Raw genomic sequence first — 19,024 nt, 5'->3', positions numbered from 1 at the left:
GCCTCCTCTCCCTTGCTAGCAAGTAGACAGGGCACTGTGGTGGACATATTCTGAGGGGAAAATCTAAACCTTTAGTTGCCTGAACATTTGGGTCAGAGTGAGAACCCTGCGCTCTTGAAGGGAGAGTAAAGTTCCTGCGGGTGGGAGGGGAGGGACGTGTCTTCTTGAAGCTACAGACCTGATTCCTGTGATTCTTCCAGCCAGTTTATTGCCACTGGCTAGGGAGGAGCAGGGGCTGTTTTACCTCCCCTATCCGCCACCAGAGGATGATTCCAGAAAGCCTAGGACTTAGTTAAGAGGGGAAGAATGAATTCCTTGTTTGTTTAAGTACCTGTGAGTCTCAGTAAAGCTCTTGAGTACTCCATGCTCACTCCACCGGTGTGCACCATGTAGCCTGGAACCCTTCCGTTACACTTCCTCCCCTCTTCTGAAGGATTAGCCCACTTAGCTTTTAACCCAGTTTCTCTGAGACCCAGCTTCCTCTGGTAGTCCAGTTCTGGGTTCTTTTGGCTCACTGGACTGCCCAGCCCCCGCTTAATTATAGATCATTTCTGGCATTTGGATAGAAAAGATAAGAAGTAAGCCCTGTTTTTCTCTAAGCTTTTAAAAAATTGTCCCAGGCTCTGCTTTCTGCTTCTGAGGCTCATTCTAAATGTCATTTGGGAAGGAAGGAAAAGAGGAGAGAGATTTTTTTTTAAAAAGGTATAAGGCCTGAGTACCCAAATTTTGCTACTCAGATTCTAAATTAATCACATGGAAATGAGATACAGCTAGCATAGATTATATTTGAATCAGAAGGATGATCAATTTGGGTGACTAGTCTTATTTCCATGACTTTTACATTGCTCAACTTCACCTCCGAGGCTTTACCTTAGCCCTAAATCCTATCTGATTGCGAAAGGAAGCATAGTCTCAGGTTAGGAGGAAGCAAGAGAAAAGATTTCTAACAAGTTTATTTCTCCACCTTTCTCACCCTGACCAAGGTGGAGAGGGGAGCAAGGAGGTTGAAGGGAGATATTTTCCAGGAGGCAGAGTTTGTGGCTTTTTATCATCTATCCATGGTGTTAATTAAATGTCATGCTTAGTGCCGGGAGAGAGCAGGTTAAACAGGTCCAGAGTTGACATTTAAAATAACCTAGATGGGAATAGATTGAAAGAACATTTGCACAGATAGGTGAATGTAGAGGGAGTAATTTTTTTTAATGTAAATCAATAATCAGTATTTTCATATTCTATGTAGTGAGCAAGGGAGTACTGGGTTTGAGCAGTTTTCAGAGCATAGAGGAACTGATAAGTTGCTATCCCAACTCCAGCTGGCAAGAGAATGGGGCTGGGGGTGGGGTGGGACAGGTTGTACCTCTAATCTGAAATTACTTATCAGAACCCATCTCTGTTTCAAGTCACCTTGCTTGTATTTCCCCTCTCCAGCCTACAGGAAGCTCCTCCCAGGACCTTTTGTTGTGGTTTGTAATTGTAAAGCTGGAATTGTAAAGGTGGAGTCCTTCAAGGAGAAAGACTTCTTTCTTACCAGTGTTTCCCCTTTAGGAGTATGATACTGACTCTTTTTCTTCACCCCAAGCGCTGTTTAGCTCTTTGGCCTTGGGATGAAGCAGAGAAAACAGGGCCCTAAAGATATAAGCCCTGTGTACTCAGGATGTTCCCTGCAGAGTCAAGGGCAGAGGTGGGGGATGAGGCAGAGGATTTACCCTCATTCCAGCTATGGTGGGTTTTACTGACATAATGCTTACTTCAAGGTTAGCTAAAGATCACTGTATTAAGATCACTGTCGGTATTGTATGAACATTTCTTTCTCCATCTCTTTTCCTTCTTTCTCCTTTTGCTCTCCCTTTCTATCTTGTCTTCAGTCCTTGTCGTTTCTGTTTCAGGAAAGCTGATGCCACCCAATGTCTTCAATCCCACCAGAATTATCCCTTCCAAACCTTCGAGTCCTGTACCCTCTTTGGTCCCATCTGGTCACCGCAAGTTAGAGGTGACAGCTCGGCCTGGGACCCTTCTGTTTAACCTAAAACTGTACTGCCCGTAGCCTGGAGTGGCTGAACAGACGCTCAGCAAGCCTTCTGCACTACATTCCTTTTCCGAGATTTTTCTGGGTCTGTTTACTTTTCAGCCCAATGATTTCCTTCTTATTGGATCCGTCTCCCTTTTGCTTATCAAGCTTAGAGTAAGGTCAGTCTCTGAGGACAGTAAAGTCCTTTGGTGCCCTCAGTCAGCCCTTCCTGACCATGGAGCACCATCAGCCTGAGCATCCAGCCCCCAGTGAGGCCAGGACTGCAGAAACAGTCAGCCTGGAAAACCACAAGGCCTTGTCAGAACCCAAAGAGCACCCTCAGGACAAGGATGCCAAAGAGGCGGACGGGGCAGCTGGAGAGCAGGAGCCAGTAGACCAAGCTTCACTGCCAGCCCAAGGCCAGGATGATTTCAAGTCCCCTCCACCAGATGCTAGCTCAAGCCAGCCAGGGCCAGCCCAAGAGACTCCACCTGAGTCAGAGACAGCGGAGGCCTGCTTCAGGCTCCAGGAGCTTCCCCAGGCCCCTAGGGCCCGACAGCCTGAGCTAGACTTCTACTGTGTCAAGTGGATCCCCTGGAAAGGAGAACAGACACCTATCATCACCCAGAGCGCCAACGGCCCTTGCCCTCTCATCGCCATTGCGAACATCCTTTTTCTTCAGTGGAAGGTAAGAGGGAGTTTGGATGGAGTCTTAGAAAATGTTGATCATTCTGCTTTTCTCAAACCTGTCAAACTTTCCAGGTTTTTCTTCCTTTATCTCCAGGTTGAACAAATGAGATCAGATATTTGCAAAAAACAAGACAATTATCTGTCCTACTCCTGCATCTTCCACTGTCTAGCAAATGGGAATGGCTTGCAGTTCTTCCCATTCAGTCCCTTGCTCCAGTTGCAAGCCGTTTTTGCCCACCACACCTGACTGCTAGATAAGCCCTGCCCTCATCCCTCCTTTCTCTGGGTTCCTCCTTCAGTGCTCCATGAAGGAAAGCACACACCTGGCTCACTTTTTTTTTTTTTTAATTTAATTTATTAATTTTTGGCTGTGCTGCGTCTTCGTTGCTGCACACAGGCTTTCTCTAGCTGTGGCCGAGTGGGGGCTACTCCTTGTGGTGCACGGGCTTGTGCCACATGGCATGTGGAATATTCCCAGACCAGGGATCGAACTTTGTCCTCTGCATTGGCAAGCAGATTCTTTACCAATGACTGGCCAACTCTTTGATCTCTCCTTGCCTCCAGGTAAAGCTGCCACCTCAGAAGGAAGTGATCACGTCCGACGAGCTCATGGCCCATCTTGGTGAGTGACTGGGCCTTCAAGAGGAATTACCTGAAAGGTTCCAGTGCTATCTACTGAACCAGAAATCCAGAGTATTGAGGGACTCTTCATCTGGGGATCTTATGTGGCAGGGAGGGTAAAGGTCTATAGGGTTTCTCTGCAAGGCTGGGGAATGAAAAGCAAAAGTCAGGGTGTCAGGAGTCCTGGGTCGTCACCCTCGTTCTTCCCTTAGCTTTCACATGTGACCTTGAGTGGATCCTTCACCTTTTTTGGCCTTTCTTCCTCTGAGAAACGAAGGCCCTTTGCAACTCTGAAAATCTGTGGTTCTGTGATATTACCTCTGTTTTCTTGGAGAAGAGGAAGCAGCTTTTGGGACAGTGGTGGGGTAAGCTGATAAGGAATCCTGTCTTGTAGGAGACTGCCTTCTGTCCATCAAACCTCAGGAAAAGTCAGAGGGACTTCAGCTTAATTTTCAGCAGGTGAGGTGAAAGGTCTGTGAACTGGGGGGTTGCAGGTTCGTAAGGGGCACCCAGGCTATTAAGAGAAGCCTTTCTGATGCTTCTCAAGAGGGTTCTTTGAACCATCATTTCTTTCTGCAGGAGGGAGAGAGTGTGTCTGTCTTAGAAAATATGTTCATTTACATAAGATAAAGAAGGATTGAGAAAAGGGAGGACTTTCCACTGTAAGAGGAAACCAGGGGGGAAGAGCAACAAGATTAAATTTTTTTTTTTTCCTGGAGGTAGGAGTGGAACAAGAAGAGGGAAGGCTAGAATATCCATCATTTTCTTTTCCTACCAGTTTTATTGATATATAATTGACATATAATACTGTGTAAGGTTTATTTTTTCATTTCATTTTATTTTTTAAATTGAAGTATAGTTGATTTACAATACTGTGTCAGTTTCAGGTGTGTAGTGTGGTGATTCAGTATTTTTGCAGATTAAATTCTGTAATAAGTTATTATAAGATACTGGGTATCTTATAATTAGATTGGCTGGGTATATGGGACTTCCCTGGTGGTTCAGTGATTGAGACTCTGTGCTTCCAATGCAGGGGGCATGGGTTTGATCCCTGATTGGGGAACTAAGATCCTGCGTGCCTCTCAGCCAATAAACAAATAAATAAATAAATAATTTTTTAAAAAGATACTGGGGATAATTCCATGTGCTATGCAGTATATCCTTGTTGCTTATCTATAACACTAAGTTTAAAATGCGCAGTGTGCTGATTTGACCTAGCCATTGTTCTCTCTCCCATCCCCAGAATGTGGACGACGCGATGACGGTGCTGCCTAAACTGGCCACAGGTCTGGATGTCAACGTGCGCTTCACAGGTGTCTCTGATTTTGAGTATACACCTGAGTGCAGTGTCTTTGACCTCCTTGGCATACCTCTGTACCATGGCTGGCTTGTTGATCCACAGGTGAGGGCGGAAGGGCCCACATGAGACTCAGCCGGCTCAAGCTGAGAGAGAAGCAAAATTTTGTGGGGTTAGGGTTAGGGAGGTAGGGAGTAGATTGGCTAGGGAGGGGATTGGGGTTTCAAGGTTGGATTCAGTGTGGAATTCCTTTAGTTTTTAACTTTTGGGGGTAACATTCAAACACAAGCAAGCAATATGAAAATGGGTCAGTTCTTTAGACATCAAAAGTTTCAGGAAGCTTTTGTCATAGGGTTGCAATCCTTGTGGGCTTGGTTCATTTCCTTCCTAAAAAAAAGCTCTCCATTTTGGGGGGTACCACCCCACCCCACTGCCCATGCAGAGTCCTGAGGCTGTGAGTGCAGTCGGGAAGCTGAGCTACAACCAGCTGGTGGAGAAGATCATCACCTGCAAGCACTCCGGTGACACCAACCTCGTGACGGAAGGTGACATTCCTCCCTTCTCCTCGGCAATCTTTCGTGGAGGGAATGGTGGCTGCTGAGGTTTAGTGTTTATCGTCTGTCTTTCCACCGCCATGTCCCATGAGAATGTAGGCACCATGAGCAGGAGTTTGGGGAGCTGTGTTTCGTTCACTGATGTATCCCCCAGTACCTAGTGCAGTGCCTGGTTGCTCCGTTAGCATCTGTTTATTTATTTGGCTGAGTCTTAGTTGTGACATGTGGGATATTTTTTTAGTGGCAGCATGGGCTTCCCAGGTGGTTCAGTGGGTAAAGAATCTGCCTGCAGTGCAGGACATGCAAGAGACTCAGGTTTGATCCTTGGGTTGGGAAGATCCCCAGGAGGAAGGGCATGGCAATCCACTCCAGTATTTTTGCCTGGAGAATCCCCATGGACAGAGGAGCCTGGCGGGCTACAGTCCATAGGGTTGCGGAGAGTAGGACACGAGTGAAGCGACCTAGCATGCGTGTACTCCTGAGTCTTTCTCTCTCATTTTTAAAAAATAATTATTTATTTATCTGTGGAGGGTCTTAGTTGCGGCATGTGGGATCTAGTTCTCTGACCTGGGCCCCCTGCATTAGGAGCATAGAGTCTTAGCCACTGGCCCACCAGGGAAGTCCCCACCTGCGTCTCTTAGTTGTGGTGTTTGGAATCTAGTTCCCTGACCAAGAATCGAATCCAGGCTCCCTGAATTGGGAGCTCGGAGTCTTAGCCACTGGCCCACCAGGGAAGTTCAGCATCTGTTGAATGGATGAATATAACCAGGCTTCAAGGAAGGGATTGCCCAAGATGGGCCTGATCTCTAGAGCTTTGATAGGGGCTCTCTGGATGATCCTCCTGTGGACTTTGGACTTGAGTCTCCTGTCTCTCTTTTCTTGTCCTTGCCGCCAGGCCTGATTGCAGAGCAGTTCCTGGAGACCACTGCTGCCCAGCTGACCTACCATGGTCTATGTGAGCTAACAGCAGCTGCCAAGGAGGGCGAACTTAGCGTCTTTTTCCGAAACAACCACTTCAGCACTATGACTAAGCATAAGGTGATGCGGGTTTGGAGGTGGGAGGTTGGAGTGCTGTCAATTTCCTCATGCCTGTTTCTTCTGGGTCAGTATTTTGGTCAGGACAAGGCAGATTAAGCTGTGGTAACAAATGATTTCTAAAATCCCTGTGGTTCACCATGACGAAGGTTTGTTTCTCATTCATGTTGCATGTCCACTGTGGGTTGGCCACAGTTCTTTCCCACATCATCTTCAGTCTGGGGCCCTGGCTGACAAAACAGCCTTTCTCTGGAACACGGGAGAGCGAGAGGGACACACCATGCACAGTGTTGGCTCTGCTACCATCTCACTGGCCAGAGCGAGACGTAAGGAGTGAGCTTGCCATCAGTGGGCCAAGAAAGTGCACGTCCTCTCCCAGGAAGGGGCAGTGGGAGTTTGGAACAATACTATAGTTTTCCAAGGCTTCCCTCGTGGCTCAGACTGTAAAGAATCTGCCTGTAGTGCAAGAGACCCGGGCTTGATCCCTGGGTTGGGAAGATCCTCTGGAGAATAGAATGGCAACCCATTCCTGTATTCCTGCTTAGAGAATTCCATGGAAAGAGGAGCCTGGTGGGCTACAGTCTATGGGGTTGCAAAGAGTCGAACACGAGCGAGCGACTAACACACATAGTTTTCCAAAGCTAGAAGTTGTCTAAGCGTTCTAGGAATTGAGTAGAGGAGGGAAAGATCTTTGGCTCTTAAAGGATTTATCCTCATAGGCATCCCGTGAGCCTAGAGAACCTCGGGAAGGAGGGTAGGAAGACTGCCGTCCCGAGGACTCCATGCTTGACTGCAGTGACTGCCGCACTCACACGCCACTGAGCATGCACTCAGACAGCCCTTCTGCCCAGAGCCATGTGTACCTAGCGAAAGATGCACGCACTCACACTGACACGTCTCAACTAGCGTGCCGACCAGTCTCACGGCCTCTGCGCCGCTCAGCTCGCTTCCGCCGTGAGCCGCCGCCCATCCCACCCGCGTATGTGTTCTCTCCCGCACAGGGCCACTTGTACCTGCTGGTCACTGACCAGGGCTTTCTACAGGAGGAGCAAGTGGTGTGGGAGAGCCTGCACAATGTGGACGGAGACAGCTGTTTCTGTGACTCTGACTTTCACCTCAGTCACTCCCCGGGCAAGGGACCCGGGCCAGGAGGTGGGAGTGGCTCCCCAGAAAAGCAGCAGCAGGTGGACCAGGTGTGTGGGGCCTTGGGGGCCGGGGTGGGGTGCAGAGCGCATGTCTGCCTCGGAGAGCTTTGTGCCCAAGGCGGGCCGCCTGTATCTTATCATCTAGAGACTGTAACTTATGACACCCGGGCCCCTCTCTGGTCTCTGTGAACCATCTCTGCGCTTGGTGTGTGTTCTCTGGCATCACAGATAAAATACGCAGCTGTGTGTTTCTCTCTGGAGAAGGGGCATTGGGAGGATAAGGAAAGGCTGAGCTGGTTTGGAAGCCTAAGCCCAGCCTGACCAGTCCCCTGCCCCAGCCTCCCTCACCGCCCTTGTTCTTGCCCCTTTCTCTAGGACTACCTGATCGCCTTGTCCCTGCAGCAGCAGCAGCCCCCGCCCCAGGGCACGTCGGGTCTGAGCGACTTGGAACTGGCCCAGCAGCTTCAGCAAGAGGAGTACCAGCAGCACGGAGTGGCCCAGCCCCCTGCGCGGGCCCCATCACCGCAGGTGGGCCTGCTCCTCCTTGCTCTTAGTGCTGCCCCTCCAGCGTCCCTGCATCCCCAGCGTGCTGCTCCGGCTTCCCCTGATCCAGAATTTTGTTATTCCCACCGCATCTCTTCAAGGTTTCCCTCGGGGCCCTTCTGTCTGTCCCTCTGCCCTGGGTCCCCTGCTGTCTTTCTCTCCCCACAGCCCCTCCCAGTCCTGACCCCGCTTCCATCTAGAGTCCCTGTCCTGTGTTCCGCCATGGTCGATGGGTGACCAGCTGTTAAATCTGACGCAGGGGAGAGGAGCCGCATCTGGACGCCCAGCTGCTGAGCGTCGGCAAAGGCCGAAGCAAGAGTCCGACTGTGTCCTCCTGTAGTCCTGCCCGGGCCCGGCTGCCTTGCCTCCGCTTTCAGAGGCGAGGGCTTATTTGCTTACTCCCCCTCAACTTGAGATATGCAGGGTAACTTATTTATGGGATATTGGGGATCAGAGCAGGCAGTGAATGCTAAGGTCAGACTTGGTGACCTCTTTGCCCTCGTGTGCTGCCTCCTCTTCCTCCCAACCATCCAGGGCAACATTGGAGTTGATGGGGTGAGGATTTCTGATTCCTAACTCTTTTCCCCCAGAATAGTCACATTAATGTACAGACTCAGGCTCCAGGGTGAAGTCCCCGTCTGTCTAGAATCCATCTCCCCTACTTCTCACCCCTGACTGGCTGGGTCATCCTATATGCCCATCCGAATCCATCCATCCATCCGTTTGTTTCAGGTTTTGATTTGGGTTTCTATCTCTATTATTTGTAATGCCTTCCTGGGAATTTGGAAATAAAACTTCTTTCCTGAAGTCTGCTGTTTGCCTTACCCTGTAGCTATGCCGTTAAGTATTTGACCCAGTTGAGGAATGCAAACCGTGGCGGGGGGTGGGGGTGCAGGGATGGTAAAGAGGCTAGAGGGGGTGGCCTGTCATTTCTAACAGAGCCAGCAGGGGGAGGCAAAAGTCCGCTTTGTCCTTTTTTTTTTTTCATGTGGATGTTGCTGTTTACCAACTTCAGTGTTCTTGCTTGGAGAATTCCACGGACAGAGAGCCTGGCAGGCTACAGTCCATAGGGTCACAAAGTGTCAGACACGACTGAAGCGATTCAGCATGCACATGTGTTGTTTAGTTGTTAAGTCACGTTCACCTCTTGCCACACTGTGGACTGTAGCCCACCAGGTTCCTCGTGGTTCCTGGTTCTCACTTATTTTGCCTGAAATTTCCTGGGGAAGAGAGAATAATAGGGGTGAGGGGGATGCACAGAGGAGGCAGGTTGTTGACAACTGCAGTTTAGAGCCTCAAACAGAACTCCTGTTGAATGCCCAAGTGCACATCAAAGGCACCTCCAACTTCAAGGCCTCCTCCCAGCCAGTGTCCTGCTCCACCCAAACTTCAATCAGGGAACACAAATGACAGAGAAGTTTGCCAAAAGAAATCAAGCATCAGCGAGATGTTCTGGCCAGAGTTCAGGAAGAATGAAGAGGACAGAAACTATCCAAGTGACCTCGTTTTGCACACCCAGGACAGAGCTAGGGGACCCAGGTGCAGACATCACTTTGAGATGAGAGAAGTGAAGGAATTTAAAAGAAACTTTGAGTTCTGGCCTCAACAAGAAGCTGGAACATGTGATGCTCAGTGAGGGGTCATCTTATTTGGAGGCCCAGCTGGTCTCCTGCAGGCTCAGCCAAACAAGAGAACCTCAGATCCTTGAGCGTCACGCGGGGATGAGGTCTTAAAGGTCTTCCGCCCTGCACAGGGCTAGTAGGGCTGACCGGCAGTCCCCTTTCACTGCATCCTGCAGACAGAAAGTCAGATGTTAGAAAGGCCTGCCACCATCATGGCTCAGGCACTCTGTTCTCTCCCTCGCGCTGGTCCAGAGCTTGTTTGGTTTCTAGAGTTCTGCACTAAATTAACCAGAGACCCAGGAGTTCTCCAGGCCATGAATATGCTCCACTGTATGCAGGGTGGAGGTAAAGGATAAAGCTCTGGGGCTCCAGGTTAAGAACCAGCCAAGCCTCACCTGGAGGGAAGAGTAGAGGGACTTGCCAAATTTCTTTCTGAACTCGGCTCGGATGCTTAGAAGATCAGTCTCACTTCGAGAAATAAGGATGCGCATCAGTGCTTGGTAATTGGGTTCAGTCTCCTGGTAGAGGAAGAAACAGAATGGGGATGTGGTGGTAAGCAAGTTCTCACAGGGCAGGGTTTGGGCCACACGGTGGATTATTCTAGCGAGTGCTGGTGAGGAGAGAGTCAAGGAAAAGAGAAATAGACACTATCTAGGGCCAAACATTATCTGTGTCCATCCTCAAGGGAGATGACGTGGCAGGAAAAATCAGTTGCTGTGGGGAATATTTACAGCAATATCACTCATTCCTTCCACATCTTTTCTGCCCTTGCCATTAGCTTAGAGTCTCACTCCAAGAGCAAGGACTCAAGAAAGGATAGGGATGTGCTACCTGTGAAGACTTACAGCATGATAGTCAAGAGACCGTTAACAGGGAATGTCTAAGGAGGACATTCACCCTATCCCTAAACTGTCATCGGTTTCTCCTGGTTAGACCCCTGAGGTTCAGCATCATTCTCTTTCTCTTGTACCTGCAATGGGCCTCTTGCCTTTTGGTTAAAGACAGTAATGGAGGGTTCAGTTTAGAAATAATAGAGGTACATGTGTGCACGTGTGCTAAGTCGCTTCAGTAGTGTCCGACTCTGCGCAGCCCTATAGACTGTAGCCTGCCAGGCTCTTCTGTCCATGGTATTCTCCAGGCAAGAATACTGCAGTGGGGCACCATTTCTTTCTTCACAGCAGGGGTCAAACCCACTGTCCCTTATGTCTCCTGCATTGGCAGGTGGGTTCTTTACCACTAGCGCCACTTGTGAAGTGAAAGTCGCTCAAGCGTGTCTGACTCTTTGTGACCCCATGGACTATACAATCCATGGAATTCTCCAGGCCAGAATACTGGAGAGGGGAGCCTTTCCCTTCTCCAGGGGATCTTCCCAACCCAGCGATCGAACCCAGGTCTTTCACATTGCAGGCAAATTCTTTACCAGCTGAGCCACAAGGGAAGCCCAAGAATACTGGAGTGAGTAGCCTATCCCTTCTGCAGGACATCTTCCCGACCCAGGAATCGAACTGGGGTCTCCTACATTGCAGGCGGATTCTTAACCAACTGAGCTGTCAGGGAAGCCCCAATAGAGGTATAGTACATCATCAAATCAGGAGCTATAACTGATTATAATAATGTTATCATGAGAGATTTCTAAATAAAGTACTTTGGTTGCAAAAATCCTGTTTGTGTCACGAGCTGGGTACTGCTGCTGTCACCATTTTCTAATATCCTCTTTTTCAGAGTTTCCTCAGGCATCTGACTTCTGAGGCCCTTCCCAGAATTGCCTGAAACCCACACTTATGGCCACCCTACAGATCATAAACTCCTAGAAGAAACAAATAAAAAATGATGAAGGGAATATAGGATGCTATATTTTATTTGGACTCATTACCTAATTGTCAGTGGGCCTGATGGCTACTTTTTTTTTTCACTTTTAATTTAATCTGATTGGCTTTTTGGCTGCACAGCTTGTGGGATTTTAATTCCCCGACCAGGGATCAGCAGTCAGAGCACAGACTCCTAACCACTGGGCTGCTAGGGAATTCCCTGATGGCTACTCTTTTGAATGGCATGTACACTGGTTTTGTATTGTGATAAAGATTGCTGAATACTTTCCAGTATCCATTCTTCCCTTCTTGCAACTCTTGTACTCCACAGTTGTAGAACTGGTGTAAGAGTTGCTCATTAAGTGAATGTTCCCAGTGTGTAAAGTGGCTCTCTACACTAAACTTATATCAAACATCATTCTTCTTTTGTTACCTGAGAGTATATTTGGCATCTCATACTGCCCTAGGATCTTTATAAAGAACATCATTTCATGGTTCAAATTGGTCTGAATTTGGACTGCAAGGAGATCCAACCAGTCCATCCTAAAGGAAATCAGTCCTGAATATGCTTTGGAAGGACTGATGTTGAAGCCAAAACTCCAATACTTTGGCCACCTGATACAAAGACCTGACTCCTTTGAAAAGACCCTGATGCTGGGAAAGATTGAGGGCAGGAGGAGAAGGGGACGACAGAGGATGTGATGGTTCAGTGGCATCACCGACTCAATGGACATGAGTTTGGGTAAACTCCAGGAGTGGGTGATGGACAGGGAGGCCTGGCATGCTGCGGTCCATGGGGTCGCGAAGAGTCGGACGCGACTGAGTGACTGAACTGAACTGTCCTGAACCAGCCATCACTTAAAGGTCATTTTTCTGAATAAATATTTATCACAATTATGTTTTTACATATCTCTCATAAAAGAATAGTATGGAAGTGTCTTGACTGAGTTTTTCTTTTTTTTTTATTTTTTTTTCCAGAAAAATAAACCTGCATCACTTCTTGACTCCTTCTTCTAAGATTAAACCCACAATTTATATCCAGGAGTCTAAAGTCCTGTAATCTAAATACATTACAATCACTGCTAGAGTACAGGTTTGTCTTTATGACAGGAATTTAGATAATCACAACTTTTCAAGTGAAACCTAGTGTTCACTCATTATAATAGTACAGGATTTATTGGATAAGTACAATAATCTGCTGTCAAAATGGAAATCTCCGGGTGATAAAATAAATGCTTCTAGATGCTTCCTTGATGGCTCAGTGGTAAAGAATCTGCCTGCAAATGCAGGAGACACGGGTTCAATCACTGGTCCAGGAAGATCCCACATGGCATGGAGCAACTAACGCTCGGGTCCCACAGCTTCTGGCCCGAGCTGGAGAGCCCAAGAGCTGCAACTGCTGAAGCCCAACGCCCCAGAGCCTGAGCTACAGGACAAAAGAAGCCACCACAGTGAGAAGCCCGTGAACCACAGCAGAGAGGAGGCCCCGCTCAGAGCAGAGAGGCCCCGCTCAGAGCAGAGAGGAGGCCCTACTCAGAGAGGAGACCCCGCTCAGAGCAAAGCGGAGACCCCACTCAGAGCGACGAAAGAAAGCCCTCACAGCAGTGGAAACCCAGCATAGTCATAAATAAATAAATAAAAAGAAAATATTTTAAGAAAGCTTCTATGTAACATTTTGAATAGTTGTCAATAGGCATCATGGTTTCTCAACCAGTGTACCAAAAACTATTCCATCTTCAAAGTTTGGGTGGGATTTTTATTCATATAGGTCTTGGTGGACAGTTGTACTAGGACACCTAGTTGAATGAGCAGAATGACTGGATTCTGTTTATGAAATTACTCAAACCAAGATTGTCAATTTAACTTTGGATTATATAGAACAAAGTCTGACCAGTATGGAGAAAGGCGATCTTGGGTACCAAGAGTAGGCTATAGCTTATAGTATAGACCAAAATGTCCTATAGGATCATTATGTGTTTTGTAGGGAGACTGCTGTGTGACCTTGGGCAAGGTACTTAACCTCTCTGTGCTTCAGTTTTTTTTGTCTATAAACATGGATGGAGTGTTAATGTGAATACTTACTGAAACGTGCTCAGCAGAGGCCCTGGCACACAAGGAGCCCCTCAGAAACTCAGAAACAGGCGGCTCTTTCATTCTTCTTTCTAGTGTTATCGCCACCCTCATTCTGGCAACAACTGAACCCAGACAAGACAGTGTATTTCAGAGCAAATTCATATCTGTATCTGGCCACCTAGACATTCATTGGGCCAAAAATTTTAGCTTTAGGGCCCTGATGGGTCAATGGACTTGTCTCTAGCCACAGCTCCCTCCTCTACTCTTGACAAGACAATTTGTAAACTTAGGAAAAGAGAGCTCCTCCATGTTTACAAAGTAATACAAGATGGTTACATTAGCAACAGTGTGAAACTTTCTCTTGCCCAGGAGGTGTCTCCCGCCTGTTTTTGTTCCAAAGCAAGGGGAGAGGAGCATCAGTCTTACCTGGAGGGCTTGATGAAGTTTATCAGCAAAGTACATGGGTGTGTTCCGAATCACCAAGGCTGGAAGGAAAGAGGCAAAGATGGAGAGAGACCACCGCCATTCTACAGGAGACCTCTGCCCCGTGGGTTCCAAGCAGACCCCTTACCTAGGTTGAGCAGAGCCACGCAGGCGGCTCCATGGAAACGGGCCCGGACGGTCTTCTCCAACTCATGCCCCGTGTACCACTGGTACTGGTTCAACACTGTGGTGCACACGGGAGGGAGTTAGAAAAATAAGTGGGGAAGGGGGTGGTTATCCCAGAGAAGGATGAGCCCTCCCCACCTTCCTCAGCCAGAACTCATCATTAGAGCAAGCTGGGGAGACCAGAAGACTCCTGTGTACCTCGGATGAGGTGTTCGGGATTGCGCTGGGTGAAGACAAGGACCCACGTCCTCTCTGTGCTGGGTCCTTCAGCCTGTTTTAATGCCTGGGAGCAGGGAGTAAATCAGAATCACTGGTTGGGGGATTAGGGAGCCATGGTTATGGTGTTCCCAGAATCCATAAACATGGAAAAGCTTATTTTAACCTATAAATTAGTTGCATTTGTTTATCTGTGTAGCACAGCAAGCAGGACCTTAGTTCTGCAACCAGGGATCGAACCTATGTCCCCTGCCGTGGAAGGAATTAAATAGTCCCCAAATGCCCATGAGAGGAGAATGTGTGAGTTCAGGAGTCAGAAGCTGAGTGAGTGGAAAAAGCTTCTTGTGTGACATTGCCTGATACCCCATGACCCCCTTACGTCACTGAGGATTCCTTCCCAAGGCAAGGACAGTTTTGCAGGACAGTGGGTACACAGGTCACCGGCTCTAAGATACAGTGTCTTATGTGCACGACAGTGCAAACTCCCCCATCCCTTGCTCACCTGGACGTCCTGTGCAGCCAGGTTATAGTCAATAATTCCAGTGTAGGCCTCGCGGCCCCCCTAGGAGGAAAAACTCTCAGGAGGACTCTTTGGAGGGCAGTTTTTTTATCACCAGACCAACAAACCAAACCCTGGTCTTCCCCCAAAGCCCTCTCCTGTTCATTAGGTACTCCCTAATGAACACAGGTGGGTGCTCCCCAGTGGGGTAACTCTATTCCGCCCAGACCAGTCCCCCTTACCTTGGCCAGGGCCAGGAGCAAGTCCCGCAAAATGCCCCTGGTCTCAGACTTGATGTCCTCCGCAGCGTCCACTTGGAAATCTGGGACAGGAGCAGGAGCTCTCTGAATCCTCCTGATTTTTCCCAATGAGGACACCTCTAGGACCTGCCAGATGTCTGTGCCCTGTCAACCCCGCCGTGCCCTGTCAACCCCACCGTCCCCTGCTTGATGGCCGCTAGTTCCCAGGATGTAAGGCAGAAGCACCACCGTGGCCACCCTGAAAGCATCTCTAAGCTGGGAGTAACCTGTGCGCTGTGGGGTCGTGCCCTGTGGGGCGGCCTCATCTCCCGGTGTCAGACTGCTCGGGGAGGGAGGCAATCAGTTACTCGGGTGGTGGCCAGACAGTGAAAAGAGGATGGCGGCATCCATATCGTGAAGCAAGACGGCTAGGGCCAGTCCCCCTCCTTGGAAGTGAGGCGAGGTGATGAGGGAGGTAGAATGTGAAGAAAGGGAGAAAAGGGAAGGAAAAAAGAGAAGCAGGAAGGAAAAGGGGTAGGAGAGGGGTTAAGAAAATCGGCCAGGGGCCTTCCCGGGAGGTCCAGCAGTTAAGACTCCACACTTTCATTGCAGGGCACACTGGTTCCATCCATGGTTGAAGAACCAAGATCCCACATGCCTGGGATCTTTTGGCATGGCCAAAAATTAAAAAAAAAAAAAAAAAAAAGATAGGCTGAGGTGGGACATCAAAGAAAACTGGGGAAAGCAAGAAAAAGAGTGGGTGTGTTGAGATGAGGGTGAGAAAAAACTAGTTACTAATTAGTGGGTGAGGCATGAGGCAGTCACTGCAGGGCTAAGAATTGACCCCTAGAGAGCAGTCCCCACCTTTCCCCCTGGCTGCATCGAGCTTCCATTCAGCCTGGGATGTGGTGTGATGACAGAATCAGCAAGGGGCTGGGAAGATGACTTGGGTGCCCTTGGGACTGTCACAGGGCTCAACCTTGTCATTACCTTGGGATCCACCCTGGAGCCCCAGACCACGATGGTTAATGAATGCTTCTCTCTCTTTAATGATGACAACAGGCTGTCTCCCTGGGGAGACTGAGCCCGACAGGGGGGGTGGGGGAGGAGGAGAGACCCCAAGGGAACAACAGCAGCAGACAGGCTCCCAGAGGGCTACCTGCAGGGAGCGCAGGGGAGGTGAGGACTGTCCTGTCCAGCTCTTAGAGCCCCCTCCTCCACGCTCTTACTGTGTTTGTAGACTGCCAGGCACTCCTGCAGCTGGGGTGGGGTTCGGGTGGCGAGAATTTCCAAGGCCACATCTTCAGCAGAACCAGGGCCCTACAAGAGATTGGGAAGCCGCTCTGAGACAGAACCATGTTGTTAGAATGGCGGGGAGCAGACGCTGACCACTTGTCCTCCTGAGGGTCAGCAGGGACTACTTTTCCAGGGGGCTTCTGCCAAGTCCACTCCTCTGGAGTGGGCAAAGGCAAGGCAGTTAACGTCGTCTTTCCCTCAATACGGTCATCACTCCTGGCAAAGCTCCTCTCCTGGTATCTTCAACGTGCTTAGTTGCTCAGTCCTGTCCGACTCTTTGCAACCCCATGGACTGCAGCCCACCAGGCTCCTCTGTCTGTGGGGATTCTCCAGGCATGAATACTAGAGTGGGTTGTCATGCCCTCCTCCAGGGAAATCTCCCCAACCCAGGGATTGAACCTTGGTCTCCCGCATTGCAGGCAGTTTTTACTGTCTGAACCACAAGGGAAGCCCAAGAATACTGGAATGGGTAACCTGTCCCTTCTCCAGGGATTTTCCTGACCCAGGAATTGCATCAGAGTCTCCTGCACTGCAGGTAGATTCTTTACCAGCTGAGCTACCAGGGTACCTTCAAGGCTGTCCTCAATTCCCGGGCATCGAGATGGGCTGCAGGCTGCAGCAGGGCAACCACGATCCTCTCCAGGTTGCCAGAGAGTGCTGCCTGCAAGGACTTCAGTAGGTCCTACAAGAAACAGTCCCCATGGCAGAGGAACAGCATGAGGGGGAGAGTCCCAGGTGTGTGAGGAGGTTTGGGAATATTTGGCTGGCTCTCATCTCAGACCTAACCACCAGGCTTCCCTCCCCTCCACAGACTGGGTTTAGCAGGGGGTAAGGGTTGGTCTCAGCTGGTTTCAACTACTCTTGTTGTGCCCAAGTTTCCTGGGGCCTTCTCACCCCAGCCCACAGCTCCTGGGAATCAGCGTGGTCTCACCTGCTGGGTGCGTTCATGGAAGGCTCGAGAGATGAGCTGCCTTTGCTCTCGGCTCCGGTTGGTCAGCACGTCCAGAATGGCAATACGGTCCACACCTGAACCAAGGTGAGGGCTGGCCTGTCAGTCTGGAAGAGCCCTGTCAGGGTCTTTACAGAGTTGAGATGCCCTTATTCCTTGCCTTGAAGCCTCCAGAGGAGGAGATGACAAGGTCTAGGAAAAGCTACATCATCCCTACCACCATTTGATCCTGAAGAAGTTGCCAATGGCATGTAAATCTGACCCAAAGTTAAGCAAAGGTGGCCTGGTACAGTGCAGAAGATGGCCTTTTGGGATCACAGGCTTGCTTTAGAATCCCAGCTCTGCAATATTTTGAGCTGTGTGATCTTGGGCAAGGCTTTTGACCTCCCTGAGCCCCAGTTTCCTCATCTGTGAAATGGAAATAGCATGACTTGCTTCACAGGGCTCTTGTGAAAATGGAGATAAATACCTACTGGGTACCGGACACACAGGAATGAGGCATTCCACAAACATCTATTGAGTATTGTTAGTTCCTCCTTCTAGCTCCTCGGTCTACAGACTGGTTTCTAAAAGATAGATGCCCAGGTGCAGAGGGAAAGGGCTCACCTTGGCCTGCTATCGCCTTCAGCAGCCTCTGTACATCCTTGTCCACATTGAAGCTCAAGAAGGTTCTGAGGGTGCCCAGGGTGCCCCAAGCTGCAGTCTGTAAGATATGGGGTACCAGAGTCTGCCCATGTTCCTCCTCAGTGACCCAGCCAGGCCCTTGGCATAGCCTCAGGCTAGATCTTCCTTTCCTACTCCTCACCCTACCCCACAGCCTCTGCATTGATAAAAAAATAATTTTTAACAATAATTCCTACAATCCCAGCAGCCCTTACCTTATTGGCAAGGCCCAGGTGACTGAGGATCTCCTGAGTTAAGGAGAGTCCCATCTTCCCGTGGGTCACAGACATGGTGCTACTGGCTGCCCTGGGGGGAGGGACATAGGAGCCAATTGAGGGGGACGTCCCCCGAGCCCCTCAGGGCCTCCTTATAACCCCCAAGCCTGGGAGCCTGGGAGCCCTTTGCCCACTCCTTTCCCTTGTTGCAGAAAGAAAGAACAACCCGCTTGGCAGGTTGGGGAGCCCAAGTGGAAGGTAAGAAGGGTACCCCCACCTTCCCCACCACTCACTGTCATTCAGGAAGCAAGGTTTGATCAGGGATGCTGCTAGAACTGGCGCCAAAACAGACCCTCCCAGACTCCAGGGCTGGTCCCCAGGCTCCCCAGCCCCCGTGGTCTGAGATGGATGATCCGCTCCTGAGGTCCACCTCCCCCTCCCTTCCATGGCCTGGCTGGCTGTTTCTGAGGCAGTGTGGAGGAGGTGAGGATTAAGTATGCAGGCTGGGAAATAACAGCACCTCCCCTCACCCCTCACCGTCAGCCCCAGACTACAAGTGAGACTGTCACCTGCCCGTCAGCTTCCACCACTGTGCTGTGTGTCTCTCACCCTTGGAGCTTCCTGCTGGAATCTTTAGGTCAGCAGCCGCAGTCTCTGAGCTGAGGTGAGTGTGTGTTCTTGTGGGTACATGGGTACCTGGAGAAGGACGCAGGCACTCATGTTAGAAAAGTCCTTTCTCCCTCTCTCAAGTGATCAACAAGTTCCTACCACTGTGCCCCCTCCCCCAGCATGAGAGCCCAGGTCCAGTGCTTACCCAGAGGTGCTGGGGGGGGGAGCAGGTGTCGTCAGACCCTGGCGCGGTGCCTTGTGTGGGCACCAGCTCCGGTGTGGCCTGGTACAGGACAGCGGTGTGTGCCGCCCAAGCTGAACAGCCAGTCAGAT

At 49.8% G+C, this 19,024-nt stretch overlaps 2 protein-coding genes across 17 annotated transcripts in view; one reads left to right on the top strand and one right to left on the bottom strand.

The window, feature by feature from the left end:
- MINDY1 (MINDY lysine 48 deubiquitinase 1) overlaps window positions 1–12,965 on the top strand; it is a 14,882-nt gene extending 1,917 nt beyond the window's left edge. For 3 of the 14 annotated variants that reach the window (XM_060414041.1, XM_060414048.1, XM_060414032.1), the window contains 8 exons: window positions 1,887–2,696; window positions 3,263–3,320; window positions 3,714–3,778; window positions 4,563–4,721; window positions 5,059–5,161; window positions 6,066–6,208; window positions 7,207–7,398; window positions 7,726–8,700. In XM_060414041.1, coding sequence (XP_060270024.1) covers window positions 2,244–2,696; window positions 3,263–3,320; window positions 3,714–3,778; window positions 4,563–4,721; window positions 5,059–5,161; window positions 6,066–6,208; window positions 7,207–7,398; window positions 7,726–8,130 — 1,578 coding nt within the window. In that variant the 5' untranslated portion in view covers window positions 1,887–2,243 and the 3' untranslated portion in view covers window positions 8,131–8,700. Of the gene's footprint in view, window positions 1–1,865; window positions 2,697–3,262; window positions 3,321–3,713; window positions 3,779–4,562; window positions 4,722–5,058; window positions 5,162–6,065; window positions 6,209–7,206; window positions 7,399–7,725; window positions 8,701–10,922; window positions 11,175–11,237 lie in introns of those variants that run through there. The other 11 variants (XM_060414046.1, XM_060414042.1, XM_060414039.1 and 8 more) reach the window with 7 other exon arrangements.
- On the bottom strand, window positions 8,855–19,024 carry ANXA9 (annexin A9). Of its 3 annotated transcripts, none has more exons than XM_012180846.5 (14): window positions 18,897–19,024; window positions 18,652–18,778; window positions 18,083–18,173; window positions 17,811–17,907; window positions 17,187–17,281; window positions 16,824–16,937; window positions 16,189–16,279; window positions 14,963–15,042; window positions 14,724–14,783; window positions 14,204–14,288; window positions 13,968–14,063; window positions 13,823–13,881; window positions 9,911–10,033; window positions 8,855–9,685 (listed from the first exon to the last, which is right to left on the bottom strand). In XM_012180846.5, the coding sequence occupies exons 3-14, from the start codon at window positions 18,155–18,157 to the stop codon at window positions 9,623–9,625; spliced, it is 1,038 nt and encodes a 345-aa protein (XP_012036236.1). In that variant the 5' UTR covers window positions 18,158–18,173; window positions 18,652–18,778; window positions 18,897–19,024; the 3' UTR covers window positions 8,855–9,622. The 3 variants fall into 3 exon arrangements, with proteins under 3 accessions (XP_012036236.1, XP_012036248.1, XP_042108924.1); XM_012180858.5 differs by having other exon boundaries at window positions 18,692–18,778; XM_042252990.2 differs by lacking the exon at window positions 16,824–16,937.

The sequence above is a fragment of the Ovis aries genome, chromosome 1 (genome assembly GCF_016772045.2).
Source record: "Ovis aries strain OAR_USU_Benz2616 breed Rambouillet chromosome 1, ARS-UI_Ramb_v3.0, whole genome shotgun sequence".
Classification (NCBI taxonomy): Eukaryota; Metazoa; Chordata; class Mammalia; order Artiodactyla; family Bovidae; genus Ovis; species Ovis aries.
Note: the sequence above shows the minus strand (reverse complement) of the source record. Positions and strands in the feature narration are given on the sequence as shown.

What these genes read in the sequence shown, in the direction of transcription:
- ANXA9 (XM_012180846.5), bottom strand. Translation starts at nt 18,157, where the DNA reads ATGTCTGTGACCCACGGGAAGATGGGACTCTCCTTAACTCAGGAGATC. An exon ending in ACCTGGGCCTTGCCAATAAG is followed by an intron (nt 17,908 to 18,082) that starts GTAAGGGCTGCT and finishes CATATCTTACAG; the next exon opens with ACTGCAGCTTGGGGCACCCT. An exon ending in TGCTCCTGGCCCTGGCCAAG is followed by an intron (nt 14,784 to 14,962) that starts GTAAGGGGGACT and finishes TTTTCCTCCTAG; the next exon opens with GGGGGCCGCGAGGCCTACAC.